This window comes from Cyanistes caeruleus, chromosome 29 (genome assembly GCF_971803275.1).
Source record: "Cyanistes caeruleus chromosome 29, bCyaCae1.hap1.1, whole genome shotgun sequence".
NCBI classification, from domain to species: Eukaryota; Metazoa; Chordata; class Aves; order Passeriformes; family Paridae; genus Cyanistes; species Cyanistes caeruleus.
The window spans coordinates 1138354-1163227 of record NC_141729.1 but is presented as its reverse complement, the minus strand read 5'-3'; the positions used below and the strand labels follow the sequence as shown (position 1 = coordinate 1163227).

At 49.9% G+C, this 24874-nt stretch overlaps 1 protein-coding gene across 4 annotated transcripts in view; it reads left to right on the top strand.

The window, feature by feature from the left end:
• Positions 1–24874, top strand: part of UNC5D (unc-5 netrin receptor D) — a 90845-nt gene that overhangs the window by 18643 nt on the left and 47328 nt on the right. For all 4 annotated transcript variants that reach the window (XM_086865530.1, XM_086865528.1, XM_086865529.1 and 1 more), the window contains exon 2: positions 21084–21302. In XM_086865530.1, coding sequence (XP_086721656.1) covers positions 21084–21302 — 219 coding nt within the window. The remainder of the gene's footprint in view (positions 1–21083; positions 21303–24874) is intronic.

Genomic DNA, 24874 nt, shown 5'->3' with positions numbered 1-24874 from the left:
GGGGTGCAGAACAGCCGAGTCTCATTCCCAGAGCTCCCATGGTCAATCCACTGAAATCCCATTCCTTGAGCAGCAGTGGCCACTGCCCATCCAACCTCCCCCTTGCTGGATTGCATTTTCCTTTCTCAGATTCTCATGGGATAGATTTTTTACTTTTCCAGCTGCACACTGCATTTCTCACACAAATAGATCCTTATGAATTCCTTTCATTGGAATCCTTCCCTCATGGGAACTCAGAGGCTACCTGTTAATTCGGCTGAAACAGCAAGGCCTGGTTTTATAATCATTTATTTTATTATTATTTATTATTTTTTGTGTTTTCTTTCACAAGGTTTTACCTGTGTGCAGCTCTGGGACCTCGTGCCAGAGCTGGGCTCAGACCCTGGGGCTCACCTCCAGCAGCCACGGAAGGTTTTCCCCCCAAACTGGGGATGGGAAGGGTTTCCTGAGCTGCTGTGGGGTTTTGGTGGTTTGGGTTTTTTGGTTGGTCTGCAGGGGGTTTGAGAGTGGGTGAACTTTAATTGACATTTATTATTCCTGTAATATTGTTGGTGCTGTCAAGGCTGGAAAACGTCACATTCTGAGGGTAAATAGTGACTGGAAACAGGACATTTTTGGTGCTGTCAAGGCTGGAAAACATCACATTTTGAGGGTAAATAGTGACTGGAAACAGGACAGGAGAGCTGGCTGGCCCTGGTGGTGAGGGGACAGTGAGGGACAAAGTCATTTCCCAGTTCCAGCAGATTTCAGGAGCCTGAGATGGGGTTGGGGCTCAGCTGGTGATGGGACTGGGATCATCCAGCCTGACTGGCTGTGACAAGATAAAGAGAGATTAAGGAGGGAGGGAGCTGTGCTTTGCTGTCCTTATCAATCCCTCATTTCCAGGCTTTAACACTCCGAGGATTGAAGCTCATCCTCAAGGAGAAAAATGGTGGGATCAGTTTGGACTAAGCCCATCTTTGTCTCCTCTAAGAGCTCCTGAGTGGGATTTCAAATAGAAAATGAGCAAAACAGGGATTTTATCAAACCCCTGGAGTTTCTTTTTAATTTTTTAAAAATTTTATTTCTTAAATCCAGGCTGTGGCAGGCCTGGTGTGTGGTTCTGGGAATCAGAGCTGAGGGGGGATGCTGGCATTCCTCAGGAGCCTGGCTGTGCCCAAATCCTGCAGTTTCTCTGGTTTAGTGCAGAGTTTGCTGTCTCCAGCCAGTGCTGGCTGAGGTTTTCCCGTCCGTGCCTCTCCAGGTGGCTCAGGTGTGTGCTGTTCCCCACACACCCAACAGGAATTTTTATTTATTCCTTGGGAAAACACTCCATGGTCCACCTGAGCTGCACAGATCACAGCACAGGTTCACTGGAGGGTGTCACAGAAACTGCAGGGACTCCAAATGAGCTTTAATCATTGTGGAATAATGGAAATTATTTGTTATAAGTGACAGCGACCCCAGCAAAGCAGGGGAGCTGCAGGGAATGAGTGCAAGAGAGGCAGAATTTCCTGCCTTGGGATCATCCCCAGGCCTCTGTCCCAGCCCCAGGGGCTGCAGGGTGGGTGAGATTGTGATTAAAGCCCGGTGTTAATTGCGGATCCCAAACAGGAGAGAGGCAGAGAGGAGCACTCAGCTGTCAGCTCCCAGCCCCTGGCATATGGTTCCATTAAGATAAAGGAACAAAAGGCAATTTACAGTAACAGATGGGCTTGAACTCTTTCTGGAGCTGCTGAATACTTTTTAATTTTTAATTTACAACGACTCTTTCATACAGCATTGAAGCAACTCCTCTGTCGTGTTCTTTTAGCATCCACTGCTGGGGAAGGAGCGTGTGAGGAGCTCCGTGTCTGCCCAGGGATGGAGCAGGCAGAGCCAGGCAAGGCCGGAATTCTGGAGCTGCAAAACACCGGGACTGAGGCTGGGAGTGCAAATCCTGCTGGGAAAGCTCCAAGCCCACCTCTCACAGCACGGATGGTGCAGGAATTAGCTCAGGTCTGGTGGTTTTGTCACCCAGCCCCAGAGCTTTTACTCCACCTGCGGATTTGGGGATTGCAGTGGAAATCTCCTACAGCTGATGCCGTGTCCCAGAGCCAGCCAGAGCCCAGGGAGGGGCTGGAGCAGGGCTTTAATCTCCATCTGGTGGCTGGGATTGCCATCCCTGCAGGCTCAGCCCTGCCTGGGACAGGGACTGTGCCACGAAAACAAAACTGGAGCTGGATCTCCTTCCCTCCTGCAAGGGGCTCCAGGATGCCCAAAGCAGCACTGCTTTTCCCTTCTTTAAATTCAAAATAAACCTGGTCGGGGGTGGGAGAAGAAGAACATGGATGTAGGCTTGGAAAAGGCCAGGAAGGCTGGTAGGGAAGCTCTGCAGGTGTGGATGCCCGGGAATGATTCCCATGGAATTCCTGGGGCTCTGCTCAGGCTGGGGTGTTTGGCCCTTTCCTGCCTTTCTGGGGGAATTCAGGAACATTCAGGAATGTTTTTGAGTCGTGTTTCTGTGGGCTGGGGATTGCTGAGCTCAGGGGAAACGCTGGGACACCAAACCCATCCCACACCTGAGGGTCCCCGTGGGGCTCAGGGCTCCCTCTGGATATTCCCTCACCTGGCAGGGGGATCCCGCTGTCCTCAAAACACAGGAGCCCTTCCCAACCCTGAATTCGGGTCCTAAATGTAAGGATGAGGATGGGGCAGCAGGGACAGGAATGTGCCACAGCAAGGGCTCTGAGATGTGAATTAAACAGAATTTATTTGAGCCCTGGAAATGGGAGCTGCTTATCTGTCTGGGACAGGGTTAGTGAGGATCCGGGATAATCAGGAACAGAAGGGAGCAGGGAAGGGAGAACCCTCACACAGGGAGGGGAAAAAACCCCCAAAAAACCCCAGCTCTGAGCTCAGGAAGGAAAAACCTCCAGGCTGTGGGGGTGTCTTTTAAAAACATCTGTTTAAAAACATGGGACAGGCAAAATTAAGGGGACAAAAAGCATTTTTTTTATTTATTTTTATTTTATTTATTGAAGGACCTTCAGCCCAAGGGCTGCACCCAAAAAAGGACAGATAGTCACGGGTTTCCCACTTTTATAAGTTTGGTCCATTTGCACATTGGGGTTCATCTCCCAGTTCCAGCTGCAGGGAATGAAGGGATTTCCCCCAGGTTTGCTGCCCCCAGCTCCCTTTTGTTTGCATCTCTGGGGCCTGAGGCAGTGAGGTGTCCTTGGCTGCCAGGCCTGGAGAGGAATTGCTGTGTCTGCCCAAAGTGGGGAAGCAGCAGCTGCCACTGGGTGTGGAGTTTGGAGTTCCACACTGAAGAGCTGCAGGGTCACAAATACCTGGGAAATGGAAAAGCTGAAACCCTCAGGCATGGGGGAGCTGGGATCAGCAGATGGAGGGTCAGGGAAGAGGGAAGGGCTCCTGTGGCAGGGGAGAAAGGCGTTGTGAGGGTTCCTGCAGCTCTGGAGGGACATTCATTCCCAGGAAATCGCCCCAGAGCTGCTGAGTGAGGAGTGGGGAATGTTTCCAGGTACCCCAGGAGCTGGCTGGGATAAATTTGATATTCTTTGGATTCCCACCTGATGTTCTTTAGCTCCCTGACCCTCAGCACAGCCCCTGGGCAGTGTCAGCACAGAAACTGCCCTGAATTCCAGGGACAGCCAGGGATAAATGAGGATTGTTCTGTTTCCTTCTGTCACCACCCCTTCGGCCATTGCTGCGGAGCTGTGGGAGCCCTTTCCCCACCAGAGGATGAGAGATAAATCCTCCCACTGCAGAGCTGGAGCAATCAATTAATGTTCTAATTGAGCAGGTACCAAACCACCCCTGCTGTGTCCCCATCCCCCAGGAGCTGGGACCAGCCTTGGCTGCTTCCAAACACCTCCAGAATCCAGGAATGGCTTTTTTCTCTGGGATAGGAACTGCAGCTGCCTTTGGAAGACCAAAAAACCCAAAAAAACCAAACCCAAATCAGGAATTGTGTGGATAGCTCGGGAAATAATGGAAAGTTTCCCAACTGCTGTTGAGTTCATTGTGTGTTAGTTGGGCCCAGGAGAACAGCCACCACCTCCTGCAGTTGATTATGCAAATGTGGATAAATATGTGAATACCTATTCCAACTTTTTATCCTCTGCAATCTAATGTCTCCCCTGACACAATACTCTCAAATTATCTTCAGTGAGTAATGACTTGCATTTAGCATTTTACACCAAACTGTCATATAGATCATTTTCTGTAATACTTTACATAAATTAGGAATCCTCCCCCATGGAATGTGTGTGGCTGCCGGAGAGGTTTTTACAAGATTAAAAGTGCAAACAACACAATTCTGGTGTAATTTGGAAATCCATGAACGGAGTGAAGTGGGAAACGTGGAGGTGACAGCAAATTACGCTGCCATCAGTCAAAACCCTGCAGGAGCCCTTTGGCTTTCCCAAAATTGGGATTATTGCCTTTGGTGGGGCAGGCTGGTGGCTTGGGGTCATTATCCCGGGAATTGTTATCCCTGGAATTGTCATCCCTGGAATTGTCATTCCGTGGCCCCCTGGCTCTCTCTGCACTCACCTGAGGCAGGTTTGGGGTCTGTGGGGTGGAGGGGACGATGCTGAAGGAGGGAGCAGGGGCTGGGCTGGGGAAACTGGAGGTGCCACCCTGTGTTTGCTGGGAACGGGACCCCACCAGCCGGTATTTTCCCCCAAACCAGCTAAATGCGGCTGAATCATCTGTTCCTTTGAGAGGCAGTGGGATTTTTGTTTCCTGTAATTATCATTTTAGCAACTTTCGGTGCCAGGCTAAACTTCACTGCTCATTTTCCCTGCTAGGATTGGCCTTGGGACGAGCTGGACCTGCAGGGTTTGGGACCATCCCAGCCCAGCAGCCCCAGAGCCGGATTGTTCCAGGATTGTTCCAGGATTGTTCCAGGATTGTTCCAGGATTGTTCCATTCCAGCTGCCTCAGGGATCATCAGGAGGGAGAGGAAAGCACCTTTATGTGCCTCAGTTTGGCACTGATGAATATTAAAGGCAGCGATTCCTGTCCCTGTCCCTTACCCCCTGTCCTGGCAGGAGCAGCTTTATTGCCACCAGCACAGGTGACATTTCACAGGGACAATACAGGGGCCATAAAAGAGGAGTTTTAGGAAACAAACAGGGCCAGGCCATCCAAATTCTCCCCAGGGCGGCCGTGTTTTGCTTTCCCTGTTTATGCCACTACAGAGGCAGAGATAAAATGTTTATATTGCTTTTAAGAAGAGATAAAAAGTGCTGGGAGTGGGACTGCTGCCCAGGGAATGGCAGGAGCTTTAGGTGGTGCAGCTCCAGGGCCTGGGATCTTGTCCTGCAGCCCAGACAAGGTGAATTTATGCTGGGATTGATTCCTCCCCTGGAACAATAACCGCTGTTCCCCCAGCTCAGTTGGGATTTTATTAACCACGCTCCCTCCAGCGGGAGGGCAGAGCAGAGGGCAGAGCAAATCCCTGCCCAGCGGCTGCAGCTCCTACAAATTGGTGTTTTGGGGCAGGAATGGCCAGGCAGGTTCAGGCTCAGTGGCTACAAAGTGCAGGGGACACGGGGCCACTTCTGATTTTTGATCACCCCCAGCTCCCCTCCTGCCTCGGCCTCTGGAACACAAAGTTCCTGCTCAGGGGCTGGGGGCAAGGTTATCCAGACACAGCCAGGAGCCACCATCAGGCTCATTTTATGTTTTTTTTTCTTCAAAAAGCACTTTTCTCGCTCCCCAGACGATGCCACTGCCGGTCAGAGAGCCGTGCTCAGGTGAAAATTCCCGTTCTTGAGCCAAAGAAAGAGCAGACAAGAGTAAGACCGTATCTATTCCAAGCAAAACCGATTCAAAATCCAGAGTTTCAAATTGAAATGGGATAAAAATGAGAAAGAGGAGCTTTGTTACTCTGTCACTCTTTGACATCACAGCCACTCACAAAAGGAGCAGTCCATTGTTACCTTAAAAACCAGACTCAATCCAGTTTGCATTTGAGGATTTTTATTGTAATTATGTGAAATTTCTCTGCCTTGCTCTCAGAAGCTCCAGCCAGAGACCAGCAGGACCTCATTAAAGATTGCTGAACAGTTTTTTTCCCCTCATTTTGCTACTTCCCTGCTGCTCCTTTTATCCCTTTCCCCCCGGTGCTTGTCAGGAGTTGTGTTGTGCATGGCTGAGCGTGGCAGGGCAGCACGTGGCCGAGGGAAAATTCTCCTTGAGGCCTCCACAACCTTGAATTTATGGCTGGGCTCTGCCAGCGAGCCCAGAGCCGGGCAGGGGTGGCTTTCCAAAGGCTTTGCTGCATCCTGACTGCTCAATTCCAGACAGGGAATTTTCCATCTCTGCTCTGCCCCGGGCTGGGGGATGTCCATCAGCCACAGAAATCCCGTGGATTAAGGATAATTTTGCTGCTGTTCCCTCTTTTGGCCTGTTCCTCACGCTGTGCTGATGGTTAAATTCCCCCAGAACCACCCAAGGAATTGCCACCTCCACCCTGGAATTCCAAATGGAGTTTTCCCAGGGAAAGCGCTGCTGCCCACTGTGGTTGTGTTTAATTCCAGGGAAAAGCAGGATTCCACCTGCTCTGGCACCCGCTCCTGCTCCTCAACCCTGCAAAGCTCCTCGCTGCCAGCTCCAGGCTTTGGGATTCACATTCCAGCACTGGGAATACTGGATGTACCTGACGAGGAATTGCTGCTTGGTTGGGCTTTTTGGGGTTTTGCTTGGGATTTTTTTCAAAGCTGCTTCCAGGTTCTCCTGACCAGAGAGCACTTGGAAAATCCAACCTCTGAGCATCCTTTTTTCCCTCTTCTGCTTCATTTTATGGCCAGATTTTATGCCACCATAAGGAAACCTTATTAAATACTCTCCATCCCATGCACATTAGTTAAAAACCAGATCAAGGAGGAGGTGGCCAGAATGGAAAATCCTCTCAGCCCTGTAAGATCCCCTGCAGCAGAACCCCTTCTCCTGCCCGAACTGCTTAATTCAGACACAGGGATTTCGTGGGGGATATTTTTTTCCCTCGATATTATTCTTAATTAGCCCTCAAAAAAACGAGACACAATGTGCCTTTTGGGGCTCAGCTCAGGCTAATTAACAGTGTCTTCCACCAGATTTTGGGCTATTATTGCACTGCTGCTTCTCCCCGTAGGACACACATCCCCTGTTTGTGTAGTTAAGACTCCATAAAACCATAAAAAGGGTGAATTTTGAACTCCAGAGTTTTCACAGCCCTTTTAACGCTGGAAGAGGAGCAGCAGGGAGGTTTGAGCTGAGTGTCTGAGGCTGCTGCAGGGAGCTGTGCCTGGAGATCCATCCCCAGGATCACGGAGAGTTTCATCCCAACGGAATTTATTTATTTACCAAATTAAAAGCCCAGCAGGCACAGCCTGGGTGGTATTTCAGCACTTTTTATTGACTCCTGCTCCTCTGCACTGAAGCCCTGCCTGATGGAGGATGATGGATGGGCCGAGGGCTGGGCTTTGGCAAAGGTGAAATCCATCAGTGCTGATTTATTTATTTATGATTTCTTCTCCTGGCAGAGACAAAGCAGCTCCTGCTGGGGCTGGGGGTGCCCAGGGGGACCCCGAGGCCCGGCAGGGTCTGGCTCAGGGTGGGCACGGGGACAGGGCTCATCCAGCCCAGTGCTAGAGTCGGTTCTGGACATCCCTAAATCCCAAGATCTGTGTGTTTGACTCCTGAATTAAATAAGACACAAAACTTCCCACCAGAGCGGGGCTGGCTGTGATTCCTGTGATTTCTGGTTTGTACTCAAACACCAGAGTCCCCAAATGCTGGCTGGGAGTGCCCAGAGTGGGACACTGCTGGGATCTGGGGTGATCTGATCAATCCTTTATTTGTGTTTGATGAGATCCTGGTGGCCAACGGTGCCTCCTGCCCCCGTGGCTTCTGCTTCCCGCAGGAGATGATGGAGTTTTGTGACGAGGAAAATGACTCAAAAATGTCACAGCACTGCCCTGATGAGGCCTGGTGATGTTAATCACATCACTGTTTTCTAACCTCACGTGTTTAAGTTCAGCCCAAGGGAACAGCACTCATTTTAGCACGCGTGCAAGAGCAAAGACGATCTCACAATCTCATTTTTACATGAAATGTGTCTCTTTTGTACCTGCTGATTTCTCAAGATCCAGAATGAAAGACGTCTGGATGGAGTTTAAATGTTTTTATATCTCCTTTAAAATCTATAAACCACATGTTAAGCACACGTGAGATCTGTCAGTGCCCTGTTCCTTGATGCTTTCAGATCTTATAAGTGAGTCTTTTTTTATGGAAATGCCGATTTTTATCTCCATGTTGTTTATCTCCTCCTCGTTTCCAAATCAACCCTTGCCGTGATTTTGGCTATTTCCTGCAGCTCATGATTTCATAAATTCCTGTTCAGGCACTGCTGTTCCCTGCAAGACGAGATCAGAGCTGTCAGACTTGACAAATAAATCTCCAAGTCTTGGAACAAAAGGGCTCCGAGTCCCCGAGCAGGCTGTGAGCACGGGGTTAATAACGCTGCGAGAGGATGACTCAGGCAGCAGGGAAGTAACAAGTGATTTTATCATGCTGCAGATATGAAAAGGATATTGTTCACAGGGCACTGGAGCAGGGCTCTTGAATAATTCCAAGTTCTTCCCAGAGCTTTTCCTGGCAGATGAGCAGAGCATGGGGGCAGAGCCCGGCTGGGGCTGTTGGCTGCACCCGTGGGGTTCTGCAGGGTCTGAGCGGGGCTGGCACATCCCAGGGGGAGATTCCTTCCCTCCCAAGGCTGGAAGGTGCTCAAGGAACAGGTGGAGGTGGAGGGGAGCAGGTTTCCATCCAGGGGCAGTTCTGGGACAGGGTAAATGATGGATGATGGATGATGGATGGATGGATGGATGGATGGATGGATGGATGGATGGATGGATGGATGATGGATGGATGGATGATGGATGGATGATGGAAGGATGGATGATGGATGGATGGATGGATGGATGGATGGATGGATGGATGGATGATGGATGGATGATGGATGGATGGATGGATGGATGGATGGATGATGGATGGATGATGGATGGATGGATGGATGGATGGATGGATGATGGATGGATGGATGATGGATGGATGATGGATGATGGATGATGGATGATGGATGGATGATGGATGGATGGATGGATGGATGGATGGATGGATGGATGGGAGCAGTTTGTTGGGATAGATGGCAGCAGTTTGTTGGGATGAGTTCTCTGTGTTGGCTCCTGGGACACTCAGGGAGTGTCTGTGAGGGTGATTCCTGCTCAGCAGCTGATTGGGATGGATGGGAGCAGTTTGTTGGGATGGCTGGGAGCAGTTTGTTGGGATGGCTGGGAGCAGTTTGTTGGGATGGATGGGAGCAGTTTGTTGGGATGGATGGGAGCAGTTTGTTGGGATGGCTGGGAGCAGTTTGTTGGGATGGGTGGGAGCAGTTTGTTGGGATGGGTGGGAGCAGTTTGTTGGGATGGCTGGGAGCAGTTTGTTGGGATAAGTTCTCGGTGTCAGCTCCTGGGACACTCAGGACGTGTCTGTGAGGATGATTCCTGCTCAGCAGCCTGTCCCTGTCCAAGGCACGGCCCAGCAGCATTCCCAAGGCTCTTTAGGATCAGTTGGCGTTTAGAAGTGAGATGAAATCCTCTCCACTTTGTTCTGCCTCTCAACAAAGCCCGGGGATGCCTTTGTGTCTGACAGGCCGTCTGAGCTGCTGAGGGAGGCTTTGTACATCATTAATAACAAATTGTCACCGGTGTCCTTCCTCTCTGTTCTCCGCTCCCAACACGAGCCACGGGACCATGTGAGGCTCGGGCAGAGCTGCTCCCACCAGAGACAAAACGCTGAGGGCTCCAGCCCCGGAGCAGATTTACCCCCCTTTGCTGGAGGTGTCTCCCTTAACTCGTGCATGTCCCAGGGACTGTGCACTGCTGTGCCTTGCTCCACTCCCCGCAGTGCTGATGGCGGGATCCAGCTGGGAAGCAGCAGGAATTGGAAGTTTTCCAGCATGGACACATTGCAGGGAGCCTGTTCTGTCAGAGCAGCTCCCCGTGCTGCTGCTCCCGTGGGGAACGCACAGGGAGGCCGGAGATTCCAGCTCTCCCTCGTGTGTCCCACTCCTGCCCTGAGCAGAGCTGGATATTCTGCCAGGACTGGCGGCGGCCGGGGGGCTCAGGAACCCCAGAGCACAATTCCCAGATTAACCAGAGTGGGAAAGGACTTCAGCACAAGCTGCAAGTCAAGCACATGCTTCAGTCCCATTGACTTTTTAACAGCAGGCTGAGAGCTGCTCGCAGCTAAATCAGAGCTAAATCCGAGCTGAATTGGAACTAAATCAGAGCTAAATCAGAGCTAGATCAGAGCTATCACAGAGCTGAATCGGAGCTGAATCAGAGCTGAATTGGAGCTGAATCAGAGCTGAAATGGAGCTAAATCAGAGCTGAAATGGAGCTAAATCAGAGCAGAATCAGAGCTAAATCAGAGCTAGATCAGAGCTGAACCAGAGCTGAAATGGAGCTAAATCAGAGCTGAAATGAAGCTAAATCAGAGCTAGAACGGAGCTAAATCAGAGCTGAATTGGAGTTGAATCAGAGCTGAAATGGAGCTAAATCGGAGCTAAATCAGAGCAAGATCGGAGCTAAATCTGAGCTAGATTGGAGCTAAATCAGAGCCAGATTTGAGCTAAATCGGAGCTGAATCAGAGCTAAATCGGAGCTAGATCAGAGCTGAATCAGAGCTAGATTGGAGGTAAATCAGAGCTGAATCGGAGCTAGATCAGAGCTAAATCAGAGTTAGATTGGAGGAAATCAGAGCCAGATAGGAGCTAAATTTGAACTGAATTGGAACTAAATCAGAAGCAGATCAGAGCTGAATCAGAGCTAGATTGGAGCTGAAGGGGAGCTGAAGGGGAGGCTCGGGCTGCTGGCACCAGCTGGGTTTATCTGTAGCTCTCACCCAGCGCCAGGAAGGGAAGGCTCCAGCCAGGCTTGGGCTGCCCTGCAGGAGCCGAGCCAGCCTCACCTGCAGGAGCTCCCCAGAGGAGCAGCAGCGAGCTGAGAACTGGGACAGCATCCAAAAACCAGGGGTGGGCTGGGAGTGCAGCAGGGTATAAACATTCCCGTGGGGAACAATGGAACCGGGGAAAAACCGCTGGATCACCAGCCTGCTCTCCATCCTGAGCGCTGGGCTGCAGCGGGAGCAGCTCCCAGAGGAGCTGGATCCTCACCCATCACCGAGGCTGACCTTTATTACCCTGATAAACCCCACGTGTCCCAACACTGAGGAACTCAGCTGAAATACCATGTTCAGGGGGCTGGAAGGAGATGGATTTTAATGTCATACTCCATAATTTTTGACATGCTGGGGGAAAAAATGAGAGTGTTGTGGGATGTTATTGCTGCTTTTTGTTCTGGTGAGTTGTGAGAGCGCAGAGGGGGCCGCTCGCCCTCTTCCCCTGCCCTGGTAGGGACAAAAAAAAGCAGATTTTCATCAGGTTTCCAGCTCTGGGTGTTATAACCTGCCCCAGCATTCAGTCCCAAGGTCTGTATTCTGTATTTCTGAGCCATTCTGCATCCAGCCCCCGGGCTGCATTACAGGGAGCAATGCTGCCTCTCCAGCCATCAGCCTCCACTTCCAAATTGGAATATTCCTGCTCCTAATGGCATGAAAACCCCTGCAAATGGGTGCTTGTTCAACATAAAAATTACCAGCAATTTGAGGATAAGTCATGGAGGATGTAATGACTTGTATTACAAGGTTCAGGAAAATTGAAGTGTGAATTGGGATCTGAAGGGGCGGCTTTGTTCTCACCAGGAGCTCAGTCCTGAGCCGGACCTGAGGAAAATCACTGCCCTCCCTTCCCCAGAGCCTTTTATCTGCTGGAAAAGCTGTTTGGGCCGTGGTGTTCCCTTTCCCACGCAGAAAAGAAATTGGGGTTGTTAACTGAGCAATAGCAGGGGAAATTCTGATTTCATGGAGGCAAAAAAAAAAAAAAAAAAGTAAAAATATTCCTTTAGAAATCAACCCAAATTCTCACCTTCAAAGTTTCCTCCAGTCTTAGGGGATAAAGGAGGTTCTCAGGATGCTGGGCTGGCCCTTCCTGAAATGCTGAAGCAAAAGAGGTTGGTGTTCCCTGACCCCACAGACAGGAATTTTTCCCATCAGCAAATGCTGGAGATCCCAAAGCTGGTGTCACCTGCAGATCCCTTCATGGAGATCTGGAAAATTCTGTAGAACTTTTTAAAATTCACAGAAAAAAATTCATCGTAAAAGCCTTGTAGAGATTCTGTAAAAGATCAGAAACAGCAATATTGAGTAAAACTGCTCAAAACCAAAGTGAGAATGGGGAAGGGGGAGCTGGGACACCGGGAAGGGCTTGGCTTTGAGGGGAGCTGGGGAAGGGAATTGGAGCTCTCCAAGGTGGGCCCGAGGATTTCAGAGCAGGGAATGCGGCTGGGAAATGAGGATCCTTTGGAATCCGTGTTTGCACCAGCTGGAAATCCGCCGGGTCTTTACCATGACAAAAGCAGCCCCAGCCTAAAATGCCCTTCTGTGTGAGAAGCAGCATGGAGCAGGATATGGAAAAGATTTCTCACAAAGTAGCTTGTGATTCAGATGGAAAATGTCAGGTTTTGAAAATTATTAATCTTTGTGCTGCACAAAGCCGTCAGCTGTAGGGGCGTTGGGTGTGGGAGGTTCCTGCGGGAGAGCGTTTCCAAATGGGGTTTTTTGGGGGCTGTTTTCCTCTTTCCCTTTGTTTTTTTGGGGGTATTCTTTTGTTCCTTCCCCCACGGGGGGCTGAGTAAACAGGCAGCTGAAGCTGCTGCTGGGGACAGCAGCGGGAGTGCAGGGAGGGGAGGGGAGGGGGTGACAGCAGAGTCAGGGGAGCAGCAGCACCCAGAGCATGATTCACCACCAGGGAAATGGAGCAAGGGGAGAGCGGGAATGGCTTCAGGAATGGGGGAACGACTTCGGGAATGGTCTGGGCAGGTTTCTCCCAGAGATGGGGCTGGGCCGTGGATGAGCCAGGATGGCTCTGGTGGCTCCGTCCTGCTCGCCCTGCAGGGCTCAGGGGCTCAACAAAATCCGCCTTTCCCATCGATATCTGAGCGCCTGCCAAAAAACCCACTTTGTGTGGAGACCGGGGTCATCTGATGAAGCAAATGTGGCAAATCAGAGGGAGAAGGTTCCGGAAAGGGCCCTGGGGAAGCCCTGGGTGTCCCAGGGATCAGCAGAGAGCTTTTCCCTCCCTCCCACACCAGGGACAGCTCCTGGGGCTGCTGGGGCTGGCTTTGCTCCCCCATTCCATCAGGATATCTCTGCTCCCAGTGCTTTATCCAAAGTTACCTGATGGGAAGAGTGAAAGAAGAACTGCAAAACCTGCCCTTATCCAAACAATTAACACCAAAATCTGATCGTGTCCTAGTGCAGAAAACAGCTGCTGGGAGTTACAAACATCAATGAATCCAAAGCCTCACAGTTCTGTAAAGACATCATTTAACAATATGCTTCACTGTTTAATTTTAATTGCATGGAGGTTTTGTTTCAGGATTTATTTGTAGCTGAAAAAGCACAAAATGAGCAGCAGAACTGGCTGGGTGTAGAACCCAAAACTGCTCCAGTGCCCAGCTGCCCTCCTTGGTTTGCTGTGTTCAGCTGCAGCAAACACAACATTAAAATATTCCTTAAACCTCACTTGTTGCTTTGATGGAATTTACAGAGATCTAAAAAATCTGTGCCTCAGTCTCTCTGCATGTGTAGAAAACATCAATTAATTGTATCTTTCCTGTTGTAAGGGACACTGAACACCTCATAAACTGGACAGAAATCCCAAATTTGTTTTGTAAGAAAAAACATTTTACATTTTACAGCCCAAACTTTATTGTTTAATTGCAGATAAATGTTGTTTCCCCAATCACAATGAAATAAAAATTCAGAATATGAAGATCCATCATTAAATTCAATTTGTGCAAAGTGAAACAAGGACTGGAAATTCCTGCAAGTACAGGATTTTACAGGAATTGGGAAATCTGGGTTCCAAATTGTCTCCTCTAAACTCCTATTTAAATTGGGCATTGAATGTTGGAATTATGTCTATTAATACTTAATGGGCCCAATTTTCTCAGCAATTCCAAGTCACCTGAAGGAGCAGAAGGAGCTGCAGCTTTCCTCAGCCCAGATTTAATGAGCTCATCAGGGATATAAGGCTCAGTTGTTGAGAGTTGCACTGTGATGTCTTACTCGGCCACTGAGTGTCCCTAAATTGTAATTTCATCGTTTATTATTGCTGTGCTCTCGAGCTCGCAGCACTGGAAGGAGGCCCCGTTTTTGGAGCCTGGTTTCTCACTCAGCCTGGCTGAAATGAAGCTGAATTTCTCCCTGAGCTCGTGTTGTGGGGTGTTTTTTCCCCAAATGAGCATTTCCGTATCGTTGTCTCAGTAATTAAGATTAACTGAACCCAGATCTCATCAGGGACACAGCTCTGGGAACATGGCAGGAATCCACCTTAGCAGTGAGACATGAAATTTGGAGTAGGAGAGGAGTTAATCTGGGGAGTCCCCTCCTTGCCTCGCTCATCCCTCTCTCCTGGAAGTTTGGCAGCACCGGGAGGGGTTCGTGGTTTGAATTCAGCCTGGGAGGAGGCTCAGGGTGAACTCTGTGCCCTGCAGAGTCTCTGCTGGGCAATAAACGGGAATTCTGATGTTCTGGAGAGAAATGCTCCGCGAGGTCCCGTGGCTGGAGTCGCTGAGGGCAGCGGGTTGGGGCAGAGCCGGGTCCCCAGGAGCAGGGCAGGGCTGTCCCTGGGGTCACTGTGAGGGGCTGTGCTGGGGCCAGGAGCTGCTGCGGGTCCCTGAAGGATGGGATCTCCTCTTCCCCCTGTTCCTGGGTCTCCCCGAGCAGAGACCACAGCCCCTGCCCCATCCCTGGCTCTCATTTCCTTGGTTCCTTTATATGAAAACACAGAATAAAGGAGGGCAGGGATCCCCAGCTCGTTCCTGGTGTGTGGAACCGGCTCTGGCTGAAAACGGGGATGTGTGGGAGGGAAAGTTCCTCTTGTGTTGGGAATTGTCCCAGTGGAAGCAGCAGTTCCAAGGCCACAGCTGACGGGTTCCAGGCTGGAATTTCCCCCTGGCAGGGCCCAGGTTGGAGTCTGATCCACAGCAAGGTTGCTGTGCTGGGGAGAAGTTTGATACTCCTCACACACCCCGTGCTGGGACACTTCTGGTTAAAGATCCATCTGTTTGGGATGCTGGAGAATCCTTTCTCCCTTTAAAGATTTATATTGCTTGCATATTGCTCAAAGGGAAAAAAACCTAGATGTTAAATAAATGCATGAAAGATTCTTCAAGTTTTTAACCCACTTAATATTTAATAAATGTAATAGATCATTTTTATAAATAAGTGTGGCTCGGATATAAATAAATTCAGGCTCCAGAAGGGATTACAATAGGATGCACATTCATCTCAGTGGCACAGGAGGGACCAGCAATGTTTTATCAACAAATTAATCCTCGCTGGGGGAAATAAATGCCCTCCCCTCCTGTGGCCAGGGACGAGGTGGTTGGTAGAAAGTCCCTTATTAAATTCCATGGAATTGGAAGCGTTCACGAAATGGTTCTGACACTCTCAGAACGGTTCTGACAGAGCCAGAGGAGAATGAAGGCCGGAATTTGTGGGTAAAGGTGGGATGTGTTGAACTCCCTCTCCTTTCTAGGAACAAAGGTGTGAGTGAGCCCGGAGCAGGAGCTGGGGAGAGGAGACGGGAAGGAGGGAATGGGGCTGGGAAAGGGATGGGCAGGAGCAGCATCCTGGGTGTGCCAGCACAGGCACAGCCAGCAGGGCCTGCCCAGTGACACTCAGCTTTGGGTGACAAACGCAGGTGCAGAGCAGGGGGAAAGCAGTGCCAGAAATGTCTGGGGATGTCTGGGGAGCAGAGAGCTCTGCTGGGACCAGGGTGTGCTCCTGGCAGGGACAGGAGGAGCTCCAGCCTTGGCTTCGCTTCCCGGGCCAGAGGAGAGCCCAGGGCTGCTCCCAGCTCCTCCTGTCCCTCTGAGTGCCCCCCTGAGTCCTGGCAGAGTTTGTCCCTTCCCCAGTGACCTCCAGGCTGGCTCTGGGGCCAGAGGGAACAGAGGGAGCTCCCCTCTGCCAGCCCCAGGGTGATCCCAGCAGCCCCGAGCTGGAGCAGAGCTGACAGCCTCGAGTGTCCCACCCTGGAGATTTTTAACACCTGGATAAGCGGGGTTCGTGTGCCTGAAGATCTCCAGCACGCTGCTGGGGCAGGACAATATCCCGGATTGATTTCCACAACTTATCACACGTTCGTTTTTTGGAGTTTCCACTGCGGAAAATTGCCAGGAGGGATGGATTTTGTCTTCCTCAGCTGGCAGAACAATTTTCCACCTGTCGCCCAAATATTTGATGGGAAGGATTACGGCAGAGCCACTGGAAGTTTATCCTTTATATCCACGGGAAGCAGGAGGGTCTGGAGAAGTTAATGTGGGATATCAGGGGGTGAGAGGGAGCTGCAGCACTTGTGGATCTCAGCATGGGCTGGAAATTCGGGAGAGAGCACAGGAACATGGGAATGAGCTGGGCTGGGAATTTGAGAGAGAGCACGGGAACACGGGAATGAGCTGGGCTGGGAATTTGAGAGAGTGATGGGAACATGGGAATGAGCTGGGCTGGGAATTTGAGAGAGCACGGGAACACAGGAATGAGCTGGGCTGGGAATTTGAGAGAGCACGGGAACACGGGAATGAGCTGGGCTGGGAATTCGGGAGAGAGCACGGGAACACGGGAATGAGCTGGGCTGGGAATTTGAGAGAGTGATGGGAACACGGGAATGAGCTGGGCTGGGAATTTGAGAGAGCACGGGAACACGGGAATGAGCTGGGGTTTTACAGATCCCTGGATCCCCACCAGAGCTCCCTGAGGAGTGCTGGGTTTGCTGAGGGTTTAATTGATCTATCAAGAATTCACTGATTTATTGAGAATTCATTGATTTATGGTTCATTTATCATTCATGGTCTCAATTAATCAGTGAACCCTATTGAGGGTTCACTGATTAATTGAGAATTCATAGATTTATTGAGTGTTCATTGATTTACTGAGAGTTCATTGATTTATTGAAGGGTTCATCGATTAATTGAGTGTTCATTGATTAATTAAGGGTTCACTGATTTATTGAGGAGTTTGTTGATTAATTGTTCATTGATTTATTGAGGGATTCACTGATTAATTGAGGGGTTCATTGATTAATTGAGGGTTCATTCATTTATTGAGAGTTCACTGATTTACTGAGGGTTCTTCCTCACAGGGAAAATTGTAAACACCCAGTAAGAAATCCACTGTATTGTTGGGAAAGGGCATTTGAAGTTCATTAATGAAAGTAAATCTGGCTTTGGGCTGTACAGCAGCCAGGAAGAAAATCAGGAATTCTGCTAAAAGCACTGAAAAAACAGGCACAAATGGAGATGAGCAAGCTGGTGTGGTGGAATGTCCCCTGCCCGTGGCAGGGGTGGGATGGGATGAGCTGGGAGTTCCCTTTGGAGTGGATTTGTTTCTGGGTCTCCCATCTCTCCAAATTTAGTCTCTGCTAAATTCCCTGTCCTGGGGCCTCAGCAAATCCCCCAGCCAGGGGAAGCAGCAGAGTCATTAAAGGATTTCACGTGGGCAACAAAATCTGCCATTCCCATCAATTTCTGAGCGCTTTCCAAAAACCCACTTTGCGTGGGGACCGGGGTCATCTGATTAAGCAAATGTAGGCAAATCTCACCAAGCTGCTTTTCTGACTGAATAATGACTCAAATTTCATCATGGAAACCATTCCAGGCATGAGGAAATTCTCTATTCTGGATCAGGCTTTTTATTTTTCCACGCCCTGACTTCCCTGGCGAGCTGAGCACACATGGGAAAGGCACTTGAATTTATTTGGGGGAAATCCTGGCTGCAGGGGTTGGAGGCCAGCAGGGATCAGCGGTGCTGGACACATGGAAAGGGAGGAATGTGAATATTTGGGATATTGGGATATCTCCAGTCATGTTTCTGCTCCTGAATGGGCCTGTCCAAAGGAGGGGCTGGGATGTTTCCAGCTGGGAAAAGGCTTTTTCCTTCTGGATTGGGACAGAAAACATTCAAAGCAGCAGGGAATAACCCAGTGCTGCTGCCAGCATTTGTAAATGGGAAAAGGAAACAAAGAGGGAGGAATTCCTGAGCTGGACAAGGAGCTTGGAGGGAACTGGGAATGTTTGTATGTGGGAATGGCTCCTGCAAGAGGAATTGCTTCAGGGCAGTGCCATAAATCAGGGAAAATCCCAAACCCTGGGCAGAGAGGGAAATCCCAAACCTTGGGAAGAGAGGGAAATCCCAAATCCCAGCAGAGAGGGAAAACCCAAATCCCAAATCCCAGCAGAGAGGGAAATCCCAGATCCCAAACCCCAAACCCTGGGCAGAGAGGGAAATCTCAAATCCCAGCAGAGAGGGAAATCCCAGATCCCAAACCCCAAACCCTGGGCAGAGAGGGAAATCTCAAATCCCAGCAGAGAGGGAAATCCCAAATCCCAAACCCCAGCAGAGAGGAAAAAATCCCAAACCCCAGCAGAGAGGGAAATCCCAAACCCCAAACCCCAGCAGAGAGGGAAATCCCAAACCCCAAAATCCCAGCAGAGAGGGAAAAGAGCTCCCTCTGATCCCAGGGCTGCTGGATCAGAGAGGGGAATTCACCCCATTTGGGAATTTTAGAGCTTTGTTTTCCTAGTACCAAAAAGTGTAAAAGAAGTTGTGTTTAGACCCTTGGGAAAAGTCTCTGCACAATTTATTGCCAGATTTATTTGTATTTATCATGAGTAACTTTGTTTGTTGGGGACACTTTAACTTTTGGTTTTGTTTTTTTGTTTGTTTGTTTTGAGTTTTCTGATGCAGAAAGAATAATGCTGCTCACTTTAAATAATTCTTAATTTGAAAAAAAAAAAAAAAAAGAGTTCAGAATTCACAGTTTTTCACTGTTTATGATCTCATTTTAACATCTAAATTATCCTAATCAGTTTTGAAATACTGACTCATCCCTGTCTGCTGCTGTCCAGATCTCCTAATGTGTTCTGACAACAGCAGTGTGTTTATTTCAGAGAAGAATTTAATGCTTCTTCCTAACTTTTTTTTTTTTTCCCCTCCTTTCTTTTTCATTTCTATTATTGTCATAAAAAGATTTAAAGTCCCTTTTGGCCTCGCGTGCAGAGCATAAAACACAAAACCCTTCCTGAAAGGTAATTTTCCAGGAATGAAAAGCACAAGAATTGTGTGTCAGGCTTTGCTCTTCTGTCATTTCCTACTGCTACAAAACAGCTTTTTTTGTGTAGTTCTGAAGGGCCTGAATGCCAAAAACTGACATGGAAAACCTCAGGGATTTGCAGTCAGCCCCTGGGAAAGTTCCAGCAGCTTCCAGGGGAGTGTGAATTCCAGTTGGGGCACAAGAAACTCGATCACAAGAGGAAGAGGCTTTGAGGTAAAATCCTGAGTGTTGAGGGCACTTTAGGAGAGGGGAAAATGTTCTTTATCCAGGAACATTGTGCTGATTCCACCTGGGGCAGGGACACCCTGAAACGAGGAATTCAGGCAATTCCATTTGTAAAATACAGTAAGATCTGTCTGTGGGTGTGAGGGGGGATCATTCCTGCTTTGGACCTGCTGGCTGGATTTTCAAAGGAAAACGGCGAAGGGAAAAGATGCACCCGCATTTTCCTGGTCACCTGAGAGGTTTCCATCAGGAAGGAGCCACTCCCAGCCCCAAAATCTGCCTGACACCCAAAAAAAGCCAGACCACTCAATGCAGACACAACCAGCCAGGAGAAATCCGCCCTGGATGTCTGTGGGGCTGGGATCGCCTCCTCCCCGCCTTGCCCTAAATAGCAAATTCAGTGGAATAACTCGGGGTCACTGGGAGTTCTCCAGCTGGGTGATCCTCCCGGACTCAGCTGCTGCTCTGTCTCCACTCCAGCACTGCTGGAGCCTTCGTGGGAGCCTGGGATTTCCAAGCCTCTCCAAAAATCTTATGACATTTTTTTGTTATTTCCTATAAAACTCGGATTTAATAAAGCCTGCAGGGACACAGCGTTGCTGAAGACTGACAAGATGGAAATTGGCATCAATGTTCAGGAGTAAAACGCTGAAAGTTGTGATAATATTTTATAAAGCACCCTGTGAAGGGCTTGAAAGCGCTGAACTCGTTTGAAGGTGGCTGTGATTCCCCAGCACAGCTCGGGGAGTGTTTGCACACAGAGCTCGGTGCTGAGGGACAGCTCCGGGATTTAATAGAAATAAAACACCGTTCTCATTAGTCTGGCATCTCCCAGGCAAGAGAAAGGTTTCATTTTCCTTCACAGCAATGCAACTTCCCTCTCATCTGCCTTAATTTCACTGCTTTGGGTTCGTGTGTCACCTCCCTCGTGCCCTCGGCTGTTCCCTGTCTGATCCCAGCTCCCGCCATCCTCACACTCGTCCCCTCATCCCAACCGGGTGTGCTCGGTGCTCTCTGCTCCTCCTGCAGAAATCAATCCCTTCTCACTCAGATCTGTTGCTTTCCTCTGAATTCCGGCCAAAAACTGACAAAGTGCTGAAATAAACCGCAGCAGTGCCGGAGATCAGTGGGAATTTCCTGGCTTTGACAGGATTTGACGGGATGGGCGCTGTTCTAAAGGCAAAGCCTCTGTTCCAGCGCCTCTGGAATTCAGGAGCGGAGGGCGCTGGGCTCATTCCCTGCTGGAGGAATTCCCTTGGCCTGATGGCAGCTGGGGATCACAGTCCTGAGAGGATGTGCGGGAGTGGTGAAAGCTTCTCCACTCACATCCTGCAGCTTCTGAACCCCCAGTTCCCACCTGCGGGGCAGTTTTCTGCTCTTTTGTGGCACTTTGACAGCTCTTACACTTCAATTATTTGATTTTTTTCCTCTGTGTGTTTGGCCTCGCAAAGCCCAGCCCAGCAGCTCTGCAGGCGCTCCTGGAGTAAAACCCATCCTAAATAAAACCCAAAGCCGGTTTCTCCCTCCAGCAGTAAAACAGGACTGTGGAAGAAACGTGAAAAACATGACTTTTCCTTTGGTTGCCTTGCAGGAAATGAGAACAGCGAGGCCCTGCCTGAGTCCATCCCCTCAGCCCCGGGGACCCTGCCCCATTTCCTGGAGGAGCCGGACGATTCCTACATCATCAAGAGCAACCCCATCGTGCTGCGCTGCCGGGCCGTGCCCGCCATGCAGATCTTCTTCAAGTGCAACGGGGACTGGGTGCACCAGAACGAGCACGTGTCCCTCGAGAGCCTGGACGAGGCCACAGGTGAGCCAGGAGCTGCTCCCGGACACATCCCAGCGGGAATCCCAGTTCCAACCCCGCCAGGGAGCTCTGCAGGGAACTGGGCTTCCTCTGGTTCAGTTTGGAGCAGGAGCTGGAAATAGGGAAACTCCAGTTTTTATGGGATTTTTGTTGGGTTGGACCCTGGAGTTTGCCCCCAGTCCCAGTTTTTATGGGATTTTTGTTGGGTTGGACCCTGGAGTTTTCCCCTAGTCCCAGTTTTTATGGGATTTTTGTTGGGTTGGACCCTGGAGTTTGCCCCTAGTCCCAGGTTTTATGAGATTTTTGTTGGGTTGGACCCTGGAGTTTGCCCCCAGCCCCAGCCAGGGCAGGAACTGAGTTGGAATAACCTGAGCAGGAGAGTTCCACAGTGTCCAGTGGGTTTGGAAGAGAAGAAGAGAAGGGAGATGTTTGGGAGTGATCAGGAGATTTTATCAGCTCCGAGCAGAGCCTGGAGCCTTTCTCATTTAGCTGATAAGTATTGCAGACCAATTTAATGCTGTGGCTCCACAATTCTGGTTGTTATTGCTTTCTCCCCTCTCCCCTCCCAGCATTGCTAGGCAACCCCCAGCCTTGGCAGCAGCGCTCTGTGTACAACACCTTCTCCAGCAACACAAGAAATTCCTTTTTTAGAGGCAAAAACGCCATTTAAAAAGAAGTTGCACCTCCTAAAGTAGTGCTTGGCATTCTTTTGAAGTGACACATTCTGAAGAAATTTCGTATTAAAGGTTTTTTTTTTTTTTTTGTAAATGCTAATCTGAATGAATTTTAATTTTTGCAGTTACCTTTTCAGAAATAATTTAATAGGCATAACCTTTACTTCTGAAGGCACTGCTGAATCAATATGGGAGAAATGTCGTCCCTAAAAGCTTTCCTTCCATATGGTTACAGCAAATCTCTCTGTGAGTGCTGCAATTATGTTTTCTAAGCTTTGGGTTAATAACAGAACAAACCAAGATTGGTAACACGAGGTAGGGTTTAAAGGACATCGCTGAGGTTTGAGACCCTGAGCAACAGAGTTGGATCATGGATGGTTTGGATTGGGAGAAAATCCAAATCAAATCCCTGGTTCCGTGGGCAGCTCCCCTGAGCACAGAGACGTTGCAGGGTCAGGCTGAGCCCAGGGCTGGAGGTGCCCCAAAGGTCTGGCCCCAAAACACAGCGTGGAACAGGCAGGGCAGTGCCCAGGTGTCCCAAGGTGCCAGGAGGGTCCTCAGGGCACAGAAATGCAGAGGGAGGCAGCACGGAAGGGAATTCTCTCACCATGATCCCCATCCATTGCCAGGAATCAGCCTGGACCTCTTCCTCAGCCTCCAGGAGCAGCAGCTGTTGGAGTTTTTGGCATAGATGTGCCCTCATTTCTGGTGTCCAGCCTGTCCCCAGGCACAGCCCAGGTCTGCTGCCCTGGGGGCTCCAGCTGGGAAAAACATCTCTGGGATTTGTGCTAAAAACGGGATTTTGGTTAAAGGGGATTCTGGGGCCTCGCTGCACCGAAAGGCTCCGACCCTCCCCATCCTTCCACTGCTCGTGTGGGATCAAAACGCTGGATGTGGAGAAGGGAAGAGCAGCAAGCAGAGCCCCAGGAGGAGGAGGAGGCTTGTGCTGGATGGAGGGGATGTGTCCGAGCACCCGTGGGGGCTCCTGGCGGAGGGGAGGCACTGGGGGAGCCCCAGGCAGGGACTCCCCACACTGAGCTTTGTCACCAGCACGGGCACAGAGCCCAGGATTTCACGATTTTGGTTTTATAGGAGGGGAATAAAAACCTCAGAGTAGCCCAGGAGTGTCTGTGAGGAGGAGCAGCAGGACAGGGAGGGTTTTGCAGCACTGCTGCCTGGGGATGTCTGGAAGGTTTTGCCTGGAGTGTCCCTGTGGTGTTTTTGCTGCTCTGCCTCTGCTTTTCCTGTTTATTCCCAAGCATGGCAGAGCAGGGACTTTGTTCTCTCTGTGCTCTGCCTCATCAAGGGAGAGCCGAGCTCGTGGATGCTGCTGTGATGAAGGTCTGGTAATTAAGTGCTGATTAATTTCCCTCTGCTGCATTTCCTGCACACTCCAGACCCTGCCCGGCTATTTCAGGCTGGGGTTCAGCAGAGGCTCAGCCCCGCTCGCAGAGTTTCCTTGTCTGATAACTGGAAGGATTACAGCCATAACTGCTGTCAGTGTTTTTCTCATTTAAACAAATAAAGCTGACAAATGCCGAAGTTCTCTGCAGCTCCGTTGTGTTTAGTACACGGAGAGCAATTATTCATCTGCTGCCAGCACCGGTCTGTGCAGCCCGAGCATCCAGCAGAGCCCATTAGCATTTCAGTGCCACAGCCAGCACTTGATATTCTGCACGGCTCTACTGTAAAACAAAAGATGATGGTTCTAATTTGCACAATAATTTAAAGGGTTGGGCTCGCAGTGCTTATTGGAGTTATTGGAGTCGCAGGTAAAATGTCGCTGTGGTTTATGAGGTGCCTGCTTTGATCTGCATGGATTTTTCAGCCGGTGTCACTCCCCATGAACGATTTCCTGGCGTTTCCCGAGGTGCAGAGGGGAGGTGGATGTGTTTGCTGGTGAAATACGGGGGTGATAAATGGAGAATATTCCTCACCTCCCGATAGGTTTGCTTGCTGTCGTTGTTCCTAAAACAAATGGAAATTGCTGTACTTTCTCCATAAACAAAGCACAACTCCCCCCAAAGACCCCCTGCTCTCCAGAGGTCCCGTCCAACCCCAACAATTCCGAGATTCTGCAGTTTTGGATGCATTCATTTTGTCCATGGGTGAATTGGGAGACCTTTAAGAGGACCTGAATTCCTACCTGGCCCATTCTCAAAACGCTGAACCACCAGCTTCCCCAAACCGTGCGCTCTTTGTTTGCCACACTAAATGCAGGCTGATTTATAGATTAATTAAACGCAGTGTCAATGAAAGGAAGAGCTGGGCTGGAGAATATTCCACCTTAATAAATCTGGAGCTGTAAATGCCTGAATTCACTGACGCCTGCTCAGAAATTTGCAGCACCCAGGAGCCAAGAAATGGCTTCAGCTTCTCCAAAATTCATCATCAAGTGATGACTTCTTTTTGTTGGGTATCAAAATCCTGCCGTTGTGAGCAGGGGCTGTGCTGGGGCAGCTCCCACACCTCTGTCTGTGTTTGCTGCTCCAAAAATCCCCAGATCAGCTCGGGACTGAAGGGAGCAGTGGGGTCTGCACAGTTCTGCATGATCCAGGGAAGGATTTTCCCCTCAGGAAGCTGCTCCTGGTGGGAATGGGATCCCAAACCCTCAACCCTGCTCTGTCCCCAGCACTCCCATCTCTCAGAGGGAACAGAAACTCCAGTGATGGAGCTTCTCTCACCTTAAACCTGTACAGACCACTCTGCAGAACATTTTATTGCCAGAATCCAAGGATTTCTGGCTGGCAGAGCGGGGATGGTTTTGTTTAGGGGGTGCATTTTCCTGGCAGGGTCTCTGGCAGAGCCTTTGTTCCTCAGGGTTTGTTGTTACCGTGTCAGGAAATAAAGGGAGGCTTTGTAAACAGTTTTGTTTAAAACGGCATCAACACGAGGGAAAAC